This window comes from Colletotrichum lupini, chromosome 8 (genome assembly GCF_023278565.1).
Source record: "Colletotrichum lupini chromosome 8, complete sequence".
Lineage (NCBI taxonomy): Eukaryota > Fungi > Ascomycota > Sordariomycetes > Glomerellales > Glomerellaceae > Colletotrichum > Colletotrichum lupini.
In genome coordinates, this window is record NC_064681.1 from 3,718,938 (window position 1) to 3,739,846 (window position 20,909).

The following is a 20,909-nucleotide window of genomic DNA, read 5'->3' on the forward strand; positions in this document are numbered from 1 at the left end:
GCTTTAAGGCTCTGAAGAAACGGCTTTTTAAGATGTCGTGACCTATCACGTAACCGCTTGAATCACACCCTTTCGGAGCATACCCGCGCGGAAGGACGTGCAGAGGCGAACATGTTTGGATTTGGGCGAGCCCTTAAAGCTGTAGACGGACGGTGTTCCTTCCGATGGCAGTTGATCACTTAAAGACCTTTATCCTTCGTTCTCTCAAATAACTACCGAGGCCGTTTGAGCTAGTTCATTTGATCGCCCTTGAAAAAAATACCTTATTTACACGTCAAAATGCAGCCTACGGAGATCCTCGCCATATTGGCGGGAACATACCAGCTTCTCAACACCTCAGCGTAAGTTGACTTCGAATGTGCTGGTTCAAACTACACGATTGATCAAGATTTAATACCTGACTTATGCAGCACACGTGATGGAGTCGCTGTGCCAGACCGAACATACGGTTCCAACCCCGTCGGCATCCTCTCCTACAGCAAGTCCGGCTTCATGTCCGCCACGATCACATCAACAGACCCCGAAGACCGACCTGCGAACCTGACAGTTCCCTTCGAAGATTCACAGTCAGACGCCGATTGGGCCCTTGTTGGCAAGCACAGCATCGGTTATGCCGGGCCGCTCAGAATCAGCGACGCATTCCCCGCGAACGCAACCTTTGGCCAAGTCATCCACGGACCCTTGACCGTCGCTAACGTCCCATCTATGGCCGGTGGCAGCCAAGCGCGCAACTACACACTCTATGAGGATGGAAAGATTCTGCGCATCTCTTCCCAACGAGACGGCAGCAATCGCGGAGAGCTTTGGTGGAAGAGGCTGGACTAAGGAAAGTCTATGAAGATATCGGAGGTGATCAACGAGCTTTGTCATCGAAGTGCTAGTTCCAAATTTGGTATCCAATGTGCGCGTTTGTCTTCCCATTGCTCCATGTCAGTACCTGTTTGCCCCCTTTTGACCTTCTGATTCTTTTCCTCTCCTGATTACCATACATTACCTTCGACGTATGAACTGAGGCAGCCCGATCTATGACGATGCATCAAGATTCAAGTAGCGAAATCTGGACACCGTGGCCTTCGCCCCTTCCAAATTGCACTTTCATATCAAATAAGTACGCTATTGCGCCCAAAAAGACCCAATTGAGCGAGCGGCATGCGTGAGGAACGAAGACTGCGCAGACGGCGGTGGCGGCGCAGAGAGTGGTGGCGGCGACTGAGGGTGTGTCTGACTAAGACAATTCCAAAACTGAGCAGGTTGTAGCTGTCAGCCTGCCTTATATATCGCTGCGCCCAGAGAAAGGCGCACTTTTCCCTCTAAATCTTCATTTTTCGTCTTCAGCCAGCAATTGTCTATTGTAATTGCTGGCATTTCGAAGTTCCGGAGCATCTTAGCGGAACTGCTCCGAGGACCCTCATCATGCCGGTAGGGTTCGAAGCGCTCGGCATTGCGGCCAACATTGTTCAATTTGTCGAGTTTGGATTCAAAATTTCGATCTCGGTAATTGAAACGTATCGCAGCATCACCGAAGATGGCATATTACCGCAGACAGCCGAATTGGAAGAAATGGCTCGTAGTCTGGAACGCAGCTGCCGTCAGTTGCAAGCCGATGTTAAGATCCAAGATGATGCGGAGATGTCTAGCCTCCTCGAAATTTGTGTCAAAGGTTCGCAAGACCTTCTTCGAGAGGTGGGAGAGCTGGTGATCGGCAACAACAATCGACGCCCGAGGTGGATGAAAAAGGTCAAAGTCACGATGAAAGCCCGTAGGAAGCAGAGAAAGATCAACGAAATTCAACACAACCTGAATGACATCAAAAAGAAGATTTTTGAGAAGCTTCAGCACATACTGCAGTAAGTATTTACTTACCAACGGATAGTGAAAGAAAGCAATGTACACACTGCTGACCAATGTACAGTGATTACTGCCGTTCTACTTCAGAATACTTATATTCTCTGGGCGATGCTTCAGCAGCTTGGAATACTGCCACAGACGCTAAGCTTGCAAAATTGTCAGAAGACGTTGGCATGCTTATCAAGTCAACGGCACCATTGACGAATGAACTCGAGGAACTTGCCACAAACCTAAAAAAACTTGCGGAACAAGTGAAACACCAGGGCAAGATCCGAGAGATTCTTAAAAGCCTCAGATTTCCGGAAATGATTGAACGAAGAATCGAAATACCCAAGGCTTATGGGGACACATTCGAATGGATCTTTGAAGAGAGCGCAGATGTCAACTTCGCGTCCTGGCTCCAGAGCTCACGAGGCATCTTTTGGGTTACGGGAAAACCGGGGTCTGGAAAATCAACTTTGATGAAGTTGATTTCTGGACATGAACATACTGCAGCACTCGCACGAGCTTGGGCAGACGAGAAGAAACTCATCGTTGCCAGCCATTTTTTCTGGGGCATTAGATCCGGTCTACAGAGCTCTCAGGAAGGCCTCCTTAGAGCGCTGCTATTTCAGATTATGATGCAGTGCCCGGACATTATTCATGACGTCTTTCCAGAGAGATACGAGGGTTCAATCGCGGATCTTGATCCGTGGACGATTGAAGACTTGTCAAATGGTTTCAAACGTCTCGGGGCTATGCAGTCACTAAAATATCGCATCTTGATATTCATTGACGGCCTCGATGAATACAAGGGCGAACCCGAGGATCTGATGAAATTCCTCAAGGATGTCGCACAATCACCGGATATCAAAATCTGCTGCGCAAGCCGGCCGTGGCCAGTGTTCACAAAATATCTGGGGAATTCGTCTACTCGCATCCACATGGACCAACTGACAGCTGACGATATGGCGGCATACGTGCGAGATGCTCTGGGTCAACATCAACACTATCAGTCTTTGCTCAGAAGCCATGAGTCTGAAGCCATTGAACTCATTGAGTCTATCTTGCGCAAGTCAGAAGGTGTCTTCTTCTGGGTTTCACTGGTTATCAAGTCGCTGTTGCGTGGAATGGAGAACGACGATGACATTGGCACGCTACGCGAAAGACTTTCGGAATTGCCTTCTGATCTTGACAAATACTTTCGGCGTATGTTAAGCTCCATTGATCGCGTGTACAGGGATGCTGTATCTGTCACATTTTCCATGCTACTTGTTGCGGACACGGCCATTCCCGCAGTATGCTTTTTGTCCTTCGATACGTACATGAAGGAAATGCGATTGAAACATAGCGATGCTGGGGCTCAAAGGCAAACGAGGACCATGGGTTCAAGAACCAGACCCCCGTTGAGAGAAAGTTGGACCCTGCCATTTTTGCAGATAAATCATCAACAGGACAGAGAGGCTGATGCTAGATCAGAAAGCGGCTGTATCACGGGACGGTCTCTTGTCCAACTACAGTCCCAAGAGATTGACGACAGCCCTGAATTTGCCCAGAAAGTTTTGAGAAAGAAGGAGAACGTCTTAGCACAATGTTGCGACTTGATCCAGTCTTGGGAAGTAGATGGAACACCCACTTTCGGCTCAAGAATTGGATTTCTTCATCGAACAGTCGTCGAATTCCTTCAGCAATCCAGCGGTGATCAGTGGCGCTCGCCCCTTGAACACCAACGCTTTTGGCTTGCGAAGTCTTACCTGGAAGTTGGGTTCAGTAACGCGTCACCAGGTGTCAAGAAGGATTTCACATTCAGGTCCTTACGCACAATCGAGGAAGCCGATACACACGACATTGAGGAGTCTGGTGCCTGGCTCCTGGATCTCTGTGAGTACATTTGGTTAGGTGACGCCAACATTATAATAGTAGAGGGACTTCGCGAAGTGGCTTCTCAAATTTGGGCCAGGATATTTCTCTCACTAAAGTCCGAGGAGTCAGACTTTGCAAAGCCCGATGCTTTGGTGCACCTTGCACTGCACAGTATCATGACAGGATCAGTGCACATAGGCGCCAGCGACCCTCCAGAGGTGGTCTCGACACAATCCGTGGATTTGCAATTACTACGAAATTTCCTTCGCTGGATGGGTACCGAAAACTATGAGGATATCTTGTCTGTCCAGTTCAAGGCTTTTATTGTTAGATTGAGTCAGAATGACTCTTCCTCAACGCAGCTGAAGAATGCCTTTCAGGTTTGTAAGCTGTTGATAGAACACGGCGCAGTAATACATAGCATTCCCAGGCATCTTAGTGCCATTGGAGATGGAAATCAGACAGAAGCAACCGCAAAGGATACAATGGAAAGGCTTCGGCTGCTTGACTACTTTACAGAAGAGGAGCTGTCGAATCTTGAGAAGTCATTTCCGCCTGACGTAAAGCGACGGGCGAATCTTCCCATAGAGGCTGAGCATAATCGAAGGGAAGGAACACGGGAGAAAATGAGCAAACGTCGATGGAAAACAACAGTTCGGAAATTTTCATGTGGCATGCGTTTTTCATGACGCTTCTGTAACCATGCTACTTACCAAGCTTTAAGTAAGGTAGTCGATTAATCTTAATACATTGAATTTTCAGGCATTCGCGCCACTCTACCTAGACTCAGAAGCTCTACTCTCCCTCGATATGGATACCTTAGTCAATAGCCTTCAACAAATATTTGTCCTGCCAGAAGCGATCATTGGCAACCGGTTCATCACGGCGGACAGGGGTAGCCCTCTCCTTGAGGCTCGAAGCAGCCAAGTACTCGCTGCGCTTGACAGCCGCCTTGGCAGAAACATCGCGCTTAGCAATACCTCCGTAAGCACACTTTCCACCGTTGAACGCAGCGTTTGCAGTAGCCTTCCAGATCTCGGTGACGTCCTTGATCATGGGCAGAGTCCAGTAGAGACGGCAGTCGGCCTCCTCGCGGACGTACTGCGCAGGGATACCATCATCCACGTTGTCCCTCAGGATCTGATCGCGGACGTTGACGGCAGCCGCGAGACTGCGGTTCAAGGGCAGGTCGGTGTAGCGAGCAAAAGCGGCCTTTTGCTCGTCGGTGGAGGCGTAGGGAAGGAGGAACTCGGTGTAGCCATAGATGTTGCTCCAGTCGAGGACCTGAGAGCCCTTGATGCCGCCGACACCCTCAATGGGCCCCTCAACCGGGAGACCGCCGAAAGCGACGGACTTGACGCCGCCGTGGAGGCGGAGGAACTCGGAGGCCAGGGTGCAGGTAGAAGCGCAGACACCGTCGTAGAGGATGATAATGTTCTCAGCGGCGAAGGGCTGGGGAATCCCGGTGAGGTTGCCGTACCCGTGGATCTCGATACCAAGACCGAAGGTGGCGTTGGTGGTAGTCAGCGGATCGTTGAGGTTCCAGCGCATGAGGTCCGTGTAGGAGGTGTTCTGGAAGACCTGGGGCGCGAACTTGTCCTCGTAGGAGGTGAAGGGCTGGTTGGTGAGGTTGTAGTCGTAGCGCCAGTTGAACCAGCTCTCAGCCAGGGAAATCAGGTTCTCATCATCGCTGGTGTAGATGTCCACATCAGCCACAATGTCGGAGACAATCTGGGCCGCGGCAACGAAGCCGTCGCTCTCCTTCCAGCGGGAGAAGCCATCTTGGTCTGTCTCGGGGAACAGCTGGCGGAAGAAGTCATAACCCTGAAGGATGTAGCCGCCGCCGTTTTGCTGGAAGTCGATGACGAGCTTGGTCTTGCCGGCGGAGAGGGCGGCGGTGTAGAAATCCTGGGCAACCTTTTGGAACTCGGCAGGGCTCTCGTTCTCGAAGGCGGTCAGGACAATGACGGCAACGTCCTCGAAACCTTCGCCCTCGAGGTAGTAGCCGGACACAACGCCGTCGCTGGTGGTGACGACGGGTTCAGGGTAACCTGGAAGGATAGGGGTGGAGGCATTGGAAGGGGAGGTGCCGGACGGGGTGCCGGAGGCCGGGCTGAGAGGGTTGCAGAACTTGGCGTAGAAGGAGGGGCCGTCTACAATGCCGGTGAGATCCTTCTTAACCCGTGCATGGTTCTCAAAGGTGACCTCGGTGCCGTTCTCAAAAGTAAGAGTCGTGTTGGCGCCTTGGTAGATGTATATATTAATCATGTTAGTACGTTCCACTAACTCGTTGTTGACTCATCCAACATACCTGACACGACCGCCAGAGCTGAAGTAGCCGTTGCCAATTCCGGTGGCCTGTCCAGACTTCTCAAAGAACATGGAGTTGTAGGCGGAGTTAGCATCACGGTTCCAGTTGGCCTTGTTGACGGTGTCCTCGAGAAACTTGGAAGCCTCGATGCCGTTGATGAGCTTGACTGCGGACGCAGTCTCAGGCGTAGAGATGACCTCCTCTGGAGAAGAGTTAGAATAACCTTCATAGATTCACCATCGTCGAGTCAGAACGTACCGTAGATCTTGATCACTGGCAGAGATGAGCCATCCTCGCTAATGGAGACCAAGCCCCGCTGACGGGTCCACTCAAACACCGCCGTGAGCAAGTCGGGGTAGTACACGAAGTGGCCGTCGTGGCCGGGACCAAACACCTCCTCGTAGAGAGCAGACTGGAAGGCGTATTCGCTGGTGTAAACATCGTCGACCAGGTTCTGTCTGATGCTCGAGGCGGCTGCGAAGAGGTCGTAGGCCGGGAAGTCGTACTCTGGTGGGGGATCTGCCTTGTAAGCAGCGTCTAGAGCCAGGTTAGTTCGGAGTTCAAAGGTTTCAACAGAATCATTCGGATGTGGACTTACCACTCTGCCACTCGAGGTATGGGAACAGAGAGTCCACAAGCTCAATGGCTGCCTCCTTTCCGAGAGGAACGGAGTTGAGGCAGTCGTAAGCCAACTGAGCCGGTACAGTCGGGACAACTATACCACCACCCATGTCAGTCTACGTCAATGGGGCATCTCGTTATCGGGTTTCCAAGTACCAGTCGGAGCACGCGCGTGCTGCGAAGCCCAAGCAGCGCTCACGGCAGCACAAGGCTCAGAGCTGTTGCCGGGGATCGTCGAGTTGGGGAATTGCGCGACAGCGAGATCAGCTGCGCTGGCCAGCAAAGCCGGCACGGCAATTGAGGAGCTGCGCATCTTGCCTATTCAACGAGAGTAACACGACACAACTTTTGGCTATCTAGTCGAAAGCTGGGCTGCAGTCTCAAGCTCGACAGACGCATCCCCGACCGCCCGCAGACTGCGGCGGCGCGTCTCTTATACCACTCTGGTCTGGCAGTCGAGGAAGACCCCCATTGTAGTCGTCATCCACTTCTCAACGACAATCGACCCGAGGGGCAACCCGTTGTCGCTTTCTGGAGACTGTCGATGTCACCATCGGATGTCGAGTGGGCGTTCATCCCAATCGCATGAGCTTGTATTGCTCTCATCACAGGAGGAGCTAGCTCAAGATGGCAGGTCGCATGTACGAGGTTACCACAAGACTGGGGCGCGACCCCAGTTGCCGCAACTCTTGGCCTGCATATCTGCACCCGAGCGGCGGTAGGTCGGGGAGCAGTGCCTCACTCGTTTTCCTACCGATATTGGACGCGACCGAAGTTGGAAAGTCGTTGACTAAAGATGAATTTCAAAGTCCGTTACTCCGGGTCTGAGTCGAGTCTAAGGAACTGTAGGGCCTCTTAGAGACTCGGCTTACGAGCTCGAGTCAGTCTTAGTCAACCACCTGACTAAGACTCGAAGAGTCTGACAATTCCTCGCCCAAAGGTCAAATAAGGTAGAGGGGTTCTCGCGCGACGGATGGGGGGTTACGAGCTGCGAGACGGGAAGCTACCTTGTTATTAGCACGAAAAGACAAAGATCGGCAGCGCTCGCCTTATCTATCAAATTAGGGGTGATATCCTACCGTTACCGTTGGCCCGTTGGTCTGTAGACCGTTGGGACCTTTGGTCAGCATAAGAACTTTTTTTTCGCTCTAGTTCCGGGTTGCGGGGGCACATGGGAATAACACCTGCTGAAGATAGGTTAGACCGGTAGGCAAAGGTCCCTGGTCCCGCGGCAAACAAGTGCCGTGTCAGTGTCGCAATTCACACCATTGGCAACGGTCAAGGGTGATCTCATCATCTCATCTGTGCCTGGCGATGCTCTCGGCCCGGCCACGCGATAATGGGGAGCATATCTCGGCATTCCCCACCCTGTTCTTGTCCATGTCATTTTGTTCGTTCCGGCCTTCATCGAATTCTGTTGGCATTGCTGTTGTTAAAACAATCGCACAGCGTCGAGGCATGTCAAAAGGTATCATTGGCATGAAAGGCAATCTGCATTTGACCTTTCAGCTGCTGTCTACCTGTGCCTTAAACTATTTCGTAAATGTTTCCTCGTGACATGCATCAAATGGAATTAGGTTAAAGACAAAAGTCCTCCCAATTAACGGCGGTTTAAACTCAAAAGAAACTAGTGTTTGAGACCCTGGTTTGACTCTTGTTCCGATTGTAGTCGATGGGGGCTGTCCTCAAATGAATAATAGTACCAAACACCCAGGGTCAACTACACTCGCTCGAGTGTTTCTAGACTTCAATGGGTAGCGAAGGTCGATCATGCCTAATGTATCACATGATGCATACTCAGAGGGGCGAAAATAAATTCGGGCTCAAATTCAACACTTATGATATTCGCTAGCATCGAACATGATAGGGCAAGATGCGTTCGAATGACCGACTCCCATTATACACATCTTCCTAATCACTTAACAAATAGTAGGTTTTGAGCAGTATAATTCAAATGGACTTCTTTGCACTCTCTACCTTGATTGACATTCAGACTTGCCTGCTTCATCATTAGTAAAAGAAACGAGTGTCTCCATGCTGGACGGGTCGAATAAAGAAAAGCACCAAGCAAGTCAAAGTTTCTTGCGGAACCACGCAACTCACAATTTTCAATCTTTCTATGGGCAGCTTTTGACCTCGCAACTGGAGGAATCCCTCGATGCAGGACAAGCATGGTGCATCTTGCTAATCCAATATGGAAGAAGAAAGAATTATGAACCGGGAGCTCTATCGTATGTTTCTTTGACATTGAAGTTGGATTTACGTGGGTCACGTGGGCAATTTGAGTATTCGACCGACGGGATACGAAGGTTTGCAGGGAAGGAAGGAACCCAAAGAAAGTTCGAGGTCGATCATAGTTGCCAAAAAAGGCCCCCAAACTCTATTATCATAGTCATTCTGTATCGATGCATGGTGGTATATTAAGCGGCTCGCTTTTTCCTGGTATAATTCCATAAACTCCCTAAGCCATCATGGTATTCAGTCGTAGTATCATGAGCAGTGACGCGACGGCCAACTGCAGGTGTGTTTCGGCGTGAACGTCGCTTACTGAGAAGGGTCAGACTTGGGAACGCTAGGCAACTCAGCCGCGATAGCTTTCGCCTCTTCTGTTTCCTTCTTGGAAGGGCTGGCCTCGGTCTTCTCCTTGGTGGCTGGCTGGTCGTCGGGAGGGAAGAAGAAACTATTGAACGAATGTTAGCAAGACAAGTTACTGTGCAAAGGAGTTATGAGGTCTGAACATACGGAAGGGTCTCGTTGTAGGCTCTGACGTCCTTCATCTCAAAGGTGCAAAAGACAATCTTGTCCAACTTATCGCCATCCTCTCCGTCAAGGAACTCTCTGACAACCTCGACAGCAACGGGAGCCGCCTCCGTGCTCGGGTAGCCGTAAACGCCGGTGCTCAGCGCGCTGAAAGCGATGCTGCGACAGCCATTCTGGACGGCAAGCTTCAAGCTGGTGCTGTAGCAACCCGCAAGCTTCGCTTCGGAGTCGTCGGGATTGAGCTCGTCGTAGATGGGGCCGACGGCGTGGATAATCTTCTTGCTGGGGAGGTTGTAGGCGCCCGTGATCTTGGCAGAACCGCTGGCGCATCCGTTCAGGGTCCTGCACTCCTGGAGCAGTCCCCGGCCGGCTGCGCGGTGGATCGCGCCGTCGACGCCGCCTCCTCCGAGAAGACTCTTATTCGCGGCATTGACAATTGCATCGACGGCGAGGGTGGTGATGTCGCCTCGAACAACGGCGACTTTTTGGTTATGCGACGTATTGTGGGGGAAGATGGCCTTCGGGTTGGCATGGATCTGGCCGATCTTGTAGAGGAGCTCAACGGTGGGGATGTCGGCGACGGCGGTGGTGACCATTTTGACTGCTTGTCGGATTGGCATAGGCGAGCTTTAAGGCTGCTTATCCGGGTTTGGTGTCGATGATTTGGCAGGTTTAGGAGCGGGCGCGGCGGGCTGCTTTGGAGGTGTTGGTGACAAAGAAGCAGCCGACTGGAAGCAGGAGAGGTGGGAGCCCATGACGAAAGACCCCGCGCTATTCCGAGCTCAATGGGAGCTTGGTCTTTCAGGTTGGTCCAATTGTCGAGCTTTTGGCAGCTTATCGCACTGTTATCGCAGGGGCAGTAAGGTACCTACCTAAGGTACGTGCCCTTCGCCCCTGTAGGTAGGTAGGTATCTTTGAGGAATTGCTTCCCTAGAATGCCGGGAAGTCGAGAGCGTGAAATGATGAATTCTACTATTCATGATTCAATAGAAATGACTCTTTACCTTGAAGGCGAAAGAGTTTATAGCTTGCCATTCAAGGCATTTTGGAAGCTTCCATTCTTGAAAACGCAGCAAATTCGAGTCCTTCGAGGTGCCTTATCGGAAACCAATCTGACCGATAAGATACGGTTGTTTGTTATCTTATCGGTTCTTTGTCGCGTGTCGCAGGCGCAAGCTGAGCGAGGGACGCTGTGCCAGTGCAATGACCCCTCCTTGGATCCATTTGAGTCATCCCCGCCGCAAAAGAAGACCTCGAGTGTTGCCCCGCCACCACAACCGCACATTTCCCACGCCGTGAACATCTCGTGGAACCCAATTGAACGAACATCGACCATTGAACGACCGCAAGGTATTCCTGAATCTCGATAGAGCTTACCTCCCATACCACCCTTTATCGCCTACCGGACACCGCTACCATGGCGGACGCTGCTGCGGACCCCACCGCCAAGTTGGCCGAGTCGACGGCCAAGCTCCAGCTCGACGAGGAGACGGGAGAGATGGTCAGCAAGGGCGAGCTGAAGAAGAGACTGGCAAAGCGAGCGAAGAAGGCCGCCACGGAAAAGGCAAAGGCTGCCAAGGACGCTGTCGCAAAGGCTGCCGGTGCTGGCGACAGCAAGCCCGCCGCGAAGCCCAAAGCTAAGCCTGAGGAGGTCGTCCTCGACCCGGAGGCCATGTTCAAGCAGGGCTTCCTCCAGGAGGTCTACAAGGAGAGGCCGTCGGAGAATGTCGTGACGCGTTTCCCTCCCGAGCCCAATGGCTAGTACGTGAGCCCCGATGCTTATCTTTGTCACGCCATTGACGTCTTTCCCCTAGCTTGCACATTGGCCATGCCAAGGCCATCGCCGTCAACTTCGGTTTCGCCAAGCATCACGGAGGTGTCTGCTACCTGAGATTCGACGACACGAACCCCGAGAAGGAGGAGGAGAGATATTTCACGGCCATTGAGGAGATGATTAGCTGGCTGGGTTTCACACCGTACAAGATCACGTACTCGAGTGACAACTTCCAGAAGCTATACGATTTGGCCGAGAAGATGATTACGTTGGAGAAGGCATACGTATGCTACTGCGGTGGTGAGGTTATCTTCTGCATCGGATACAACGTGCTCTGCACTTGCTAATCAGTCAACCTCAGATACCGAGATCAAGCTCCAGCGTGGCGGTGAGAAGGGCGCTTCCCCTAGGTTCCGATGCGAGCACGCGAACCACACCGTCGAAGAGAACCTGCAGAAATTCAGAGATATGAAGGACGGCAAATACAAGCCTAGGGAAGCATTCTTGCGCATGAAGCAGGATATCACCGACGGCAACCCCCAGATGTGGGATCTCGCCGCATACCGCATCAAGACCGACACGCCGCACCACCGCACCGGATGGGACTGGAAGATCTACCCGACATACGATTTCACGCACTGCCTGTGTGATAGCTTCGAGGGCATCACTCACTCACTCTGCACAACAGAGTTCGTCCAGAGTCGTGTCTCGTACGAGTGGCTCAACAAGACCCTCGGCGTTTACGAGCCGATGCAGCGCGAGTACGGTCGTCTAGGTATCACGGGTACCGTCTTGTCAAAGAGAAAGATCCTCAAGCTGGTTGAGGAGAAGATTGTGCGTGGCTGGGACGATCCACGTCTGTACACTCTGATCGGCATCAAGCGCCGTGGTGTGCCCCCTCGCGCGATTCTCGACTTCGTCAATGAGCTGGGAGTCACGACGTCTGTCTCTGTCATTCAGATCAAGCGTTTCGAGCAGACGGTGCGCAAGTACCTGGAACGAACTGTTCCCAGATTGATGATGGTCTTGGATCCCATCCCAGTTGTCATCGAAGATGCCGAGGCTACTGACGTCGAGCTCGCCTTCTCTCCCAAGGATCCCAACATGGGTTCGCACACGATCAAGTTCACCCCGACCGTCTACATCGATCGCGCCGATTTCAGAGAGGTCGACAGCAAGGATTACTTCCGTCTTGCACCCAACAAGACCGTCGGTCTGCTCAACGCCCCCTTCCCCATCAAGGCTACTTCCTACACCAAGGATGAGGCGACAGGAAAGGTCACCGAGATCCGTGCCGTCTACGACAAGGAGACGAAGAAGCCCAAGGCCTTTATCAACTGGGTCGGTACCGAGGGTTCCAAGAAAGTTGAGGCCCGTATCCACAACTCTTTGTTCAAGAGCGAGAAGCCCGACGACACCGAGGGCGGTTTCCTCAACGACATCAACCCCGAGAGCGAGGTCATCTACCCCGACGCGCTCATCGAGAGCGGTTTTGACGAAGTCAAGAGACGTGCACCTTGGCCTGAGGCTGCGGGTGAGAGCGAGCTCGGCAAGGGCGGACCTGAGAGTGTTCGTTTCCAGGCGACGCGCATTGCCTACTTTGTAAGCTGCCCACGAGTGAAGACTGAAATTTTAACAGACGAACTAACACCCCCACTAGGCCATTGATTCTGACAGTACCGACGAGAGGATTATTCTCAACCGCATTGTGTCGCTAAAGGAGGATGCTGGAAAGGTTTAAGTTACAGCTATCTCCGGATTTGGACGTAAAGGTGGATGGATGGATTTGGGGAGCTTTCGGAGTTGCATAGATGGCGGGCTTGTTAATACCAAACAAGATCCCACAATAAGCAGTGTGGTGTATCAGAATCCTTTTGTCACAAAGATTATCGACGGGGCTTTCCTTCAAGTGATTCACTGCACTTCACGATACGAGTCCTTATATCAACACAACACCTTGGATTGTCGTTGCACTCACCACACAAACCCCCACTACCAAATCATCAGGTTCTCCACGACAGAGTTGCGAATAATACTTCCGAAAGAATGAAGTTCAGTCAGTCTTCTCGGATACTCGGGGTAGCGTTGGCCGTTAGCTCCATATGCCTCGCTATGCCTCAAGAGATATCGCAGGGCAACCAGCCATCAGCACCGCGAGTTGGAGAGGTGCCGTATGAGCAATCACCTTACGAAGAGACACCCTACAATGAGACGCCACACGAAGACTTGGGGGAAGAACCGTCACCGTACGAGCAGCCAGACGAAAAACCTTCATACGGAAAGCCTTCATATGAACAGCCGCCGCGGGAAACGCCCTCATATGGCCACACTCCGTACGGGCGAGACCCAGCCATCTCCATCATAGAATGGGAAGTCGGCAGCCCGGCCCTCTACGCAGCGCGCTCCGTCGACGACCCAGACACATGTCCCAAAGGAACAGGTGTGTATCTCCTTCCGTCCTCCATACCTTACCCCCATCACATCCATTCCACATCATCCTCTCCTTTGCCTTTGAGAATCATCACGCTAACACCTCTCATAGTATCCTGCAACCTCCCCCGCAACTGGAACTGCTGCACAAGATCCATGCCCTGCTGCGGGCCCGGCTGCTGCGCCCAGGGCTTCGACTGCGTCGACGCCGCCATCGGGGTCTGCTGCTCGCGTGGCAAGAAGCTCTGCGGCGGGATATGTGTGAGTGGAGAGTGTTGTGGAGTACAGGGCGGGTGTAGTCGGGATGAGAAGTGTTGGATGGGGAAGTGTTATCCGACGGAGAGGGGTCCTCCGGTTTCCTCGGGGGCCGGTGGAGTTGTGCCGCCGGTGACGGGGGGTGCGGGGCCGATGAGGGTTGGGAAGAAGAGTGGGGAGGGGGCGGAACGGGGGAGGAGGGACTCGATGCTTGGGTTCGTTGTGCTTGTTGGGGTGTGGGTTGTTGACGAGGTTTGGGGGGGTTCGCTTTGGGGGTAGGGGGTTTGGGTGGTAGGTCGACCGACCGTTGATGGTAGGAAGGGCGGAGGGAAAGGTGTTCACGGAGTTATTGGAGCTTGGAGTCAAGGCCTGATTGGTAGCCGGGCTTCATGGCGCGTTAATGACCTACTATCTGCCAAAACCTCTACTTGAATATTGGACAGGAACCAGTCCTCGACGAGGGTGCTATACCCTCAAGGGCTTCGGTTTGCTAGTGTCCCGGCTATTAAGAATACACGTAGCTCCGCCTCATCCATCGGTGCTTGATTCTCATCACTGCAACTGGGAGAGCTTGAGCATGTGAGAATATGTGGAAAAATGACGGTCAATACTGGGCCGGTGATGTAGATGCCCCACGAATGTTGGTGTATCAAAGCTCTCGTCCCTTCATCGCCCTACACTGAATGTGTAGACAGATAGAGGGGCCAGCTATTTAATAAGGACTGCCGTCTAATGCAACATGTGACATTCAGGGTCTCTTCACAAGTGCACAGTCAGCCCGACTTACGGATAGTCAGCTATCGTCAGCTTCATGACCCCTGACGACTCAAGGGCAACCCCGTTTCAGGGTGTCCCTTGTTACACCGGTTGCCGGATTCGGCTGACTGAAACCTGTTCCTCACTTAGAGACAGTTTGGCTTGTGGGTGGAGCGTTGCACCGGCGGGAACTCGTCCCGAGGCAAAGAATTTGTTGGTTATCATAATCATGACGGCATTGCTGGATTGTTGGCTCCCCCAAGCCGTGGTACTCGCTGCGTTGGATTGATGACAGACAATCAATATGATGCCTCCAGCGCAGACAAATTCGGATCGGCGTTGGCGATTGCAACAAAGTTTTTCTCGAAATATCGAGAAAAGTTTAATGGACGATATAGGATAATCGACTCCATATTATGTCCGTCAGAAAGATTGCGTCGGAGTACGGAACAAGCTGCAGGCCGACGAGTGAAGAAAGCGGTCGTAGTGAAGTATCTCAATGGTTGAGTGGTCATAATACCCTCACAGTGGAGGACAAACGCGCTTGGGAAGGTGTCGTCTGCAGTTCATGAGCGATAGACTTTGCACATAGAGAGAGGTGCTCATCACACCGGTAATTACTTCGGACGACAAGGCTTGTTCGGTGAGTTCAAGGTCAGTTGGTGAGTGTGAAGAACGGAGGCGTGAGAGCGTGTCCGTGGAAATTGGTGCTGTGTGGCCAGGGTTGGAAATTAGTCTAGTCTAGTCTAGTATGGCCTGAACTAATACTAGGCTAGTCTAGTACGGCCTAGACTAATACTAGACTAGACTAGTATTAGTATACTAATTAGTATACTATCAGTATACTCATACTAGTCTAGTATTTTCAAGGGTGGACTAATACTAGACTTACTAGTACTAGACTAGACTAATACTAAATACTAGTAGTATTTTTTCCAACCCTGTGTGTGGCTGAAGATAGCACGTAATCAGCGTCAGGGAACCTTTGGACGGAAGGTGCCAATTGTGAGGGCCGATTCGCCCGATGGCAGGTTGGGAAGACCCGGCCCAAAAGGTTGGGTCTTGGCGTTCTTTCCGGCGTCACCGGCGAAGCGTGAGAAGTGGCCGGCCGGATAACCTTAATCGGGGGCCGGGTCTGCAGACGGGCCCGTGCCTCGAGGGAAATGGGAGTGAGGCGGGCGCATCTGATTCGTGGCCCGCCTGATAGGGCACAAGAGTGGATCGCCAGCCCCTGTCCACATGTGGTTGATAGCCAATCAGAATGTCACTTCTCAGAAGACGGATTGGAGAGGTGGATTGGTGGGATTCGGCCTGGCCCTTGGCCCTTGCATGGAAGGAGGGATGGATGAGTGACGCCAGGGAGCCCCCTTGAAGGAAGAGGAAAAGTGTCCAGAGAGAAGAAGACAATGTGTGCGGTGTTCTTCTTCCTTCCCCCCTTCTCAATCGTGACTTGCTGCGGTCTGTTGCCTTTTGCTCGGAATATTTGAACTGTCATCTGAGAACATGCGGCGAACTGGGAGGTTTTGGGCAGCTATATTTCAGTCAACATTGAACGCCCTGTATAAGGTATCTCAGTCAATCGAGTCATGAACTCAAGTGAAGGGGTAATGCTTCATTTGGTTGAGATGATCCTCTCTTTTTGAGTTGAGTGAGATTATCCACCCACCGGCCGAAAAGAACTTTCGTGTAACACAGGGAGAGTAGGAAGAAAAAAAGCGAGAAAAGAAAAAAATTGCTGGACCCTGCTTGCTGTGCCGCAAATCCCAAGGTCACTTTTTCCCAACGATGTGCTGGTGCACGATGGACACTGGCGGCTCGCGTGCGGCGCAACAGGCGGGGGGAAACGCCCGGCTAAGCGGGCAGAGAGGTATGCGAGAGCTCCAAATGGGTTCTAGCCCGAGGCCAGCCTGGCAACGACGAGTTGGAAATGTGCATCAAATGGGGTTTTTTTTTTGCTTTGGAGACTCGAAGGAGCTTTCGTATAATGATTTCCCGTTGGACGACGCATTGTGACATTGTGCGGAGTGTCTGGGTCAACTTTGCAGTTGGTTTGTCAATTCGTGTTGGTGCTTACTGGCGCAATTTTAATCGCGGAACATGGCTGAACAGGACATTCAAAAAAGAGACACCAGCAGGCAGCCATTTGAGACTTTTCTGTCCGTCTCTTTTCGGCTGTTTGTAGCACCGAGCTTCTGTCCCTGCCATTTTTCTTTTCTTCTTCTCTTCCTTCTCGTCTTATGCGCGCCCAGCCTTTGTCGCCCGGTCTCGCTCTGGGGTACTTGGGAGAAGGTACGAAGTGCTCTTGCCTTCTCTACCTCTCTCTCCAGTCCCCACCATACCTGCGTGCCTGCCTCACGAGCGCTGCTCTTTCCCTTGCTTGTTTCTCCCCGAAGTACCTACCTCGTGTGCTCGCCTCCTTCCTCCTGTGTCGCCGCCAATCCTTCCCATCGTGGCCCCAATGCTGTGTGGTTCCTTCCTATCAGTTTAGCCTTGGCTCCTTCTCGCTTGCCGTGAATGCTTGGCTGACGGCCACCTTTAGCCGTGGCTTCTTCTTTGGGGTTCATCCAAACAAACCGTGACTGCGCTCCTATCCATCCCTCCTTCTCTGCAATGTTGGTGACTCCCACAAACTTGATCCTCATTTCAAACGCGACATCCATACATACTACACGCCTGTATCCGTAAACCTTCATACGGTAGCCTCTCGCTGTCTGTCTCTCCCGTTTGTCGCAGAAGGTGGATTGCGCGTTCTTTCATCGCAACTCGGCAACGTCAAGCATCTCATCGACTGCGACCACCCTCCATCAGACTGTTTCCACTTCGGTCCCGTCTCCCTGGATTGCGCCCTTCCCAACGCGAAACTCTCCGGCACTCGACCACACTCCAGCGATACTCCCTCCATCGAAGCCATCCTCCCCCTCTGCCAGACTTCCAGTCATTCCGATTACTCCAGTCGTTCCCGTTGTCGCGCTCTTCGATTTCCTCGAGGAAGCATCTGTACTCCGCAAATCGTCTTATCAAACTCCAACCACATCCTGGCCGCGCTCACCACCCCTCCACGCGTCCACCGTCACTTCGCTGCGCATTTCGCACCCTTCTCAACGGCGATAGTCCCGGCAGCGCCACACTTTAAGCTCAGAACGCTGCGACGCTCCCCTCCCCTCCGCAGAGGCCACTCACTAGTCCCGGCGTCATCAAGCAGCACTAGCACGCCCTCCAAGTCTCCATCCCGGGGCCCCTTTGGTTCCTCGAGGGAAAAAGTCCACGTCGTATCGCCCGCCGCGATATACCTACGGGGACCTGGAGATCCCAGTCGAAGCTGGAAGGTACGGATAGTCAGCCTGCACACACCTGCTTACGCCTGCGGCTTGCTTGGCTCGCCCTTGCAACCTCGTTGTTCCACTCAAACAGGCCTTCTGGCGACCCGCTCCCACTCCGGCCTAGGTATTGCTGGTCGCAGTCAATCTATCTGGCTGCGTGCCTGTCAGCTAGTCTCGTCGAACAGAGAGGGCTCCATTAATAGAAGTCCATTTAGGTAGCAAGAATGCCACCTTCATCATCGTCGCCACCCCCAATCCTCGCCATTACGGCCACTTATCTACACCTGCTGGCCCAACACCTCCCCCGGCCCCTCTACGAAGTCCTTCAAAAGCTTCACAACCACATTGCGCGCTTCTTCGCCGCCGTCGCATCATCTGCTCTCGTCGTTCGCATACACTCGCTTATCCCTGCCAAGATGCATCGCCCGCTGGGCTTCTCGGCCTTTCTGGTCACGCTGTTCTTGATATTCGGACTACCCGTCATCCTCGCCCAGAGCGAGCCGTTCCACTGTTATCCATACCCGCCCGCCGACAAGCTCGCCAGTCCCTTCATCACCTTGCAGCCGCATTGCTGTAAGGGCTCAATCGACAACAAGCTGAGAGTAGGCACCGACTGCGAATTGGCCAACGGAGGAAAATACAAGACAAAGTTTGGACAGGATCTGGGAACTTGCGCGACAGGCTGGGTGGACGCGTGCTGCATGCGACTGGTATGCGCACACATCATACTGTTCTTTTCGGATTTATCGCTAACGGCTGACCTAGCATTACCCGCCCGAAATTGCACGGCCAGAAATGTCCTATTGTGATGCAGGCTTTCTCGTCAAGGCCGAAGCCAAGAATATCATTGATGCCCGTAGCTGGAACCCGAAGAAATACGGAATTTGATGATGGAAAGCGAGGATTGGAACAACGATTACATAAAAATGGTCACGATACGGCGAGCTTTGCTCGATGACACTCAGCCACGGCAGGGTCAGGCGAAACGAGTGAAATATGGGACACCTCCACGGCCGATGATGCCCCAGGAAATGCGGCGTGGGGCGAGAGATCGAGCGAGACCCAGCGAAACCCCAGCGGCTCCAGCGAGTCAGGGTATCTCCACCGCCGCAACGATCCGAGTGAAGAGATTATCGACTAGGAGCGCAGGAGCACTCAGAGGCCGCCCTGCGCTGTTTGAGAGGGAGGAAACACACTACCACCTAACGAATGGCGAAACACAGGCATTTTGGCGTTTTGCGGGCGACGACTGCATTATGATGGCACGATTGCGACGGTCGCCCTCGTTCGAAACAACTTAGGGCTTCCGCATTATATACCCAGGGTAACTGATTTTCGTTACCTACCATTTGCATCCTATCTTGTACAAAAGCAGTCAGGATTTTTAGACGAGGGGCCGGAAGAGGGGGCCGAGAAGAAACGAAACACAGACGATTGACTGCCGGAGGCCGTGTGTCACCATGGTCTGGTCAAGTTCACCTTACTTTTGTATACCTAGTGTGTGTATTATTAGGAGCGTCTCATGGTTGTCAGTCAATCCGATCTCCACCTTTTCGGAAAGGTTTCGCCCTCGTCAGTTCTCATCGGACCTGATCATCGCCCAGTCTGTCCAGTATCTACAGTAGGTGTTTTGCTGCCTATCCTTTCTGATGGAAATGGGGCACGATGGTCATGGCGCGAGAGAAGCTGAGCAGAGTGAATATGTGACGACGAGTCAGCAATGCGGTGTCGTCTTGTTATCGTCCAACTACGGGGTGTCAAAGCCTTTGGGAAATGGCCTGACTGTCATAGTTGTTCACGCCCGACCGAACTATCAAGTGGCGGTGGTGTCGGGTTCGGTATGCACGTGTCACCCCGCGGGGTAGGTAGGCACTGGGACGGGTGGCGAGCGGTTCTACCGGCTGCGACGGTCAGCCCTGTGAGAAGAAAAAGGTTTGGACCAGTGCAGCAGACTGGCGAACTCCTGGAGGTGGTCTATGTTTTTTTTTCTTGTTGGGGGGGGGGGGGGGGGTGGGGGGGGGGGGTGGTGGGGGGGGGGGGGGGGGGGGGGGGTGGGAGGGGGGGGGGGGGGGGGGGGGGGCGGGGGTGGGGTTTTTTTTTTTTTTTTTTGGGGGGGGGGGGGGGGGGGGGGGGGTTCAAGACTTAGATTGAAGAGATCCCGCCGGGTAGATTACTCGGTACTCGGAACCCAGGCGAGGCATGGTAGCGAAGATGGCGAATTCTGCCCGTGGGATACGCGGATCAACGAGGAAACCGATAACATGACTTGATATTCCGACTGGTTGGCTCGGGTGGCCAACAAATTGCAAGATCACGGGTGGGCAGGATAGCTCTCCAGATTACAATTCCTTTTCTGCGCAGTGGGCGTTTGCAACAGTGCCAAAACTTGGGGAGAAGTTTGAGGGTAGCAGTGTATGCGATTCTTGTAGGAGCTATAAAGCGATACCGAAAACTCAGAGTTCAATTGGATGAGCTATCGAGGTAGCTAGGGAGATTGTGATGGTAACCGTGGCACCCCCTCCCATACCATTAGAGACGCTCAACGTTCAGCACCGCGTAAGAAAACATTGTGCTTTCATAATGATTCTACAAGACCAGTAACCTGCGTACTTTGGTCAATGACCGTTCGGACGATTGTACTTGATTGAGAATGCGAGTACGACAAGGCTTATTTCGAGGTGCGTCGTTCTGCAGGATGATGTGCAGCTATGGAGCACTTTGAGCTGTGAAGCAATTGAGGCATGCACTCTGGGAAGCACGGTAAGGTACCTAAGCTTTGCTCGCAGGTTTGGCTGCAGGTCGCATGTACGTATTTCTTCAAGACACCGAGGAGACGGGGCATCGGATAAATCGGTACGTATCGTCCATCCCGATCCGACTTCATTTCCCTGAGTGCGCCGGAAGAGATGTTCCTGTTTCATCTTTTCTTTTCTGGACACCTAAGGGCACGACTCTTCTCCGGTGAGTTGAGCGCAAACTGCCACTGCTTTCA

General features: G+C 52.7%; 7 protein-coding genes across 7 annotated transcripts; 4 read left to right on the forward strand and 3 right to left on the reverse strand.

Annotated features, from left to right (window-relative positions):
• Positions 1-279: 279 nt before the first annotated feature.
• Positions 280-825, forward strand: CLUP02_15594 (uncharacterized protein; the record flags this gene model as incomplete). Its single annotated transcript, XM_049294518.1, has 2 exons — positions 280-341; positions 411-825. The coding sequence occupies 2 exons, from the start codon at positions 280-282 to the stop codon at positions 823-825; spliced, it is 477 nt and encodes a 158-aa protein (XP_049151664.1).
• Positions 826-877: 52 nt separating this feature from the next.
• CLUP02_15595 (uncharacterized protein) lies at positions 878-1,365 on the reverse strand (the record flags this gene model as incomplete). The annotated part of the gene is made up of 3 exons (XM_049294519.1): positions 878-1,023; positions 1,066-1,225; positions 1,303-1,365. The coding sequence occupies 3 exons, from the start codon at positions 1,363-1,365 to the stop codon at positions 878-880; spliced, it is 369 nt and encodes a 122-aa protein (XP_049151665.1).
• A 48-nt stretch (positions 1,366-1,413) lies between these two features.
• On the forward strand, positions 1,414-4,390 carry CLUP02_15596 (uncharacterized protein; the record flags this gene model as incomplete). The annotated part of the gene is made up of 3 exons (XM_049294520.1): positions 1,414-1,847; positions 1,913-4,250; positions 4,298-4,390. The coding sequence occupies 3 exons, from the start codon at positions 1,414-1,416 to the stop codon at positions 4,388-4,390; spliced, it is 2,865 nt and encodes a 954-aa protein (XP_049151666.1).
• Positions 4,391-4,509: 119 nt separating this feature from the next.
• CLUP02_15597 (uncharacterized protein) lies at positions 4,510-9,978 on the reverse strand (the record flags this gene model as incomplete). Its single annotated transcript, XM_049294521.1, has 16 exons — positions 4,510-5,933; positions 6,009-6,203; positions 6,260-6,538; positions 6,600-6,716; positions 6,779-6,940; positions 7,018-7,065; positions 7,141-7,239; positions 7,295-7,412; positions 7,467-7,489; positions 7,547-7,625; positions 7,702-7,739; positions 7,794-7,809; positions 7,860-7,990; positions 8,726-9,000; positions 9,171-9,302; positions 9,365-9,978. The coding sequence occupies 16 exons, from the start codon at positions 9,976-9,978 to the stop codon at positions 4,510-4,512; spliced, it is 3,750 nt and encodes a 1,249-aa protein (XP_049151667.1).
• A 33-nt stretch (positions 9,979-10,011) lies between these two features.
• CLUP02_15598 (uncharacterized protein) lies at positions 10,012-10,718 on the reverse strand (the record flags this gene model as incomplete). Its single annotated transcript, XM_049294522.1, has 3 exons — positions 10,012-10,153; positions 10,255-10,354; positions 10,511-10,718. 3 exons carry the CDS (start codon positions 10,716-10,718, stop codon positions 10,012-10,014), a joined length of 450 nt encoding a protein of 149 aa, XP_049151668.1.
• Positions 10,719-10,799: 81 nt separating this feature from the next.
• Positions 10,800-13,885, forward strand: CLUP02_15599 (glutaminyl-tRNA synthetase; the record flags this gene model as incomplete). The annotated part of the gene is made up of 8 exons (XM_049294523.1): positions 10,800-11,143; positions 11,197-11,440; positions 11,508-12,758; positions 12,817-12,891; positions 13,164-13,212; positions 13,279-13,596; positions 13,699-13,818; positions 13,875-13,885. 8 exons carry the CDS (start codon positions 10,800-10,802, stop codon positions 13,883-13,885), a joined length of 2,412 nt encoding a protein of 803 aa, XP_049151669.1.
• A 2,949-nt stretch (positions 13,886-16,834) lies between these two features.
• Positions 16,835-19,058, forward strand: CLUP02_15600 (uncharacterized protein; the record flags this gene model as incomplete). Its single annotated transcript, XM_049294524.1, has 7 exons — positions 16,835-16,886; positions 16,957-17,060; positions 17,137-17,209; positions 17,298-18,080; positions 18,137-18,627; positions 18,683-18,773; positions 18,883-19,058. 7 exons carry the CDS (start codon positions 16,835-16,837, stop codon positions 19,056-19,058), a joined length of 1,770 nt encoding a protein of 589 aa, XP_049151670.1.
• Between the last annotated feature and the right edge of the window lie 1,851 nt (positions 19,059-20,909).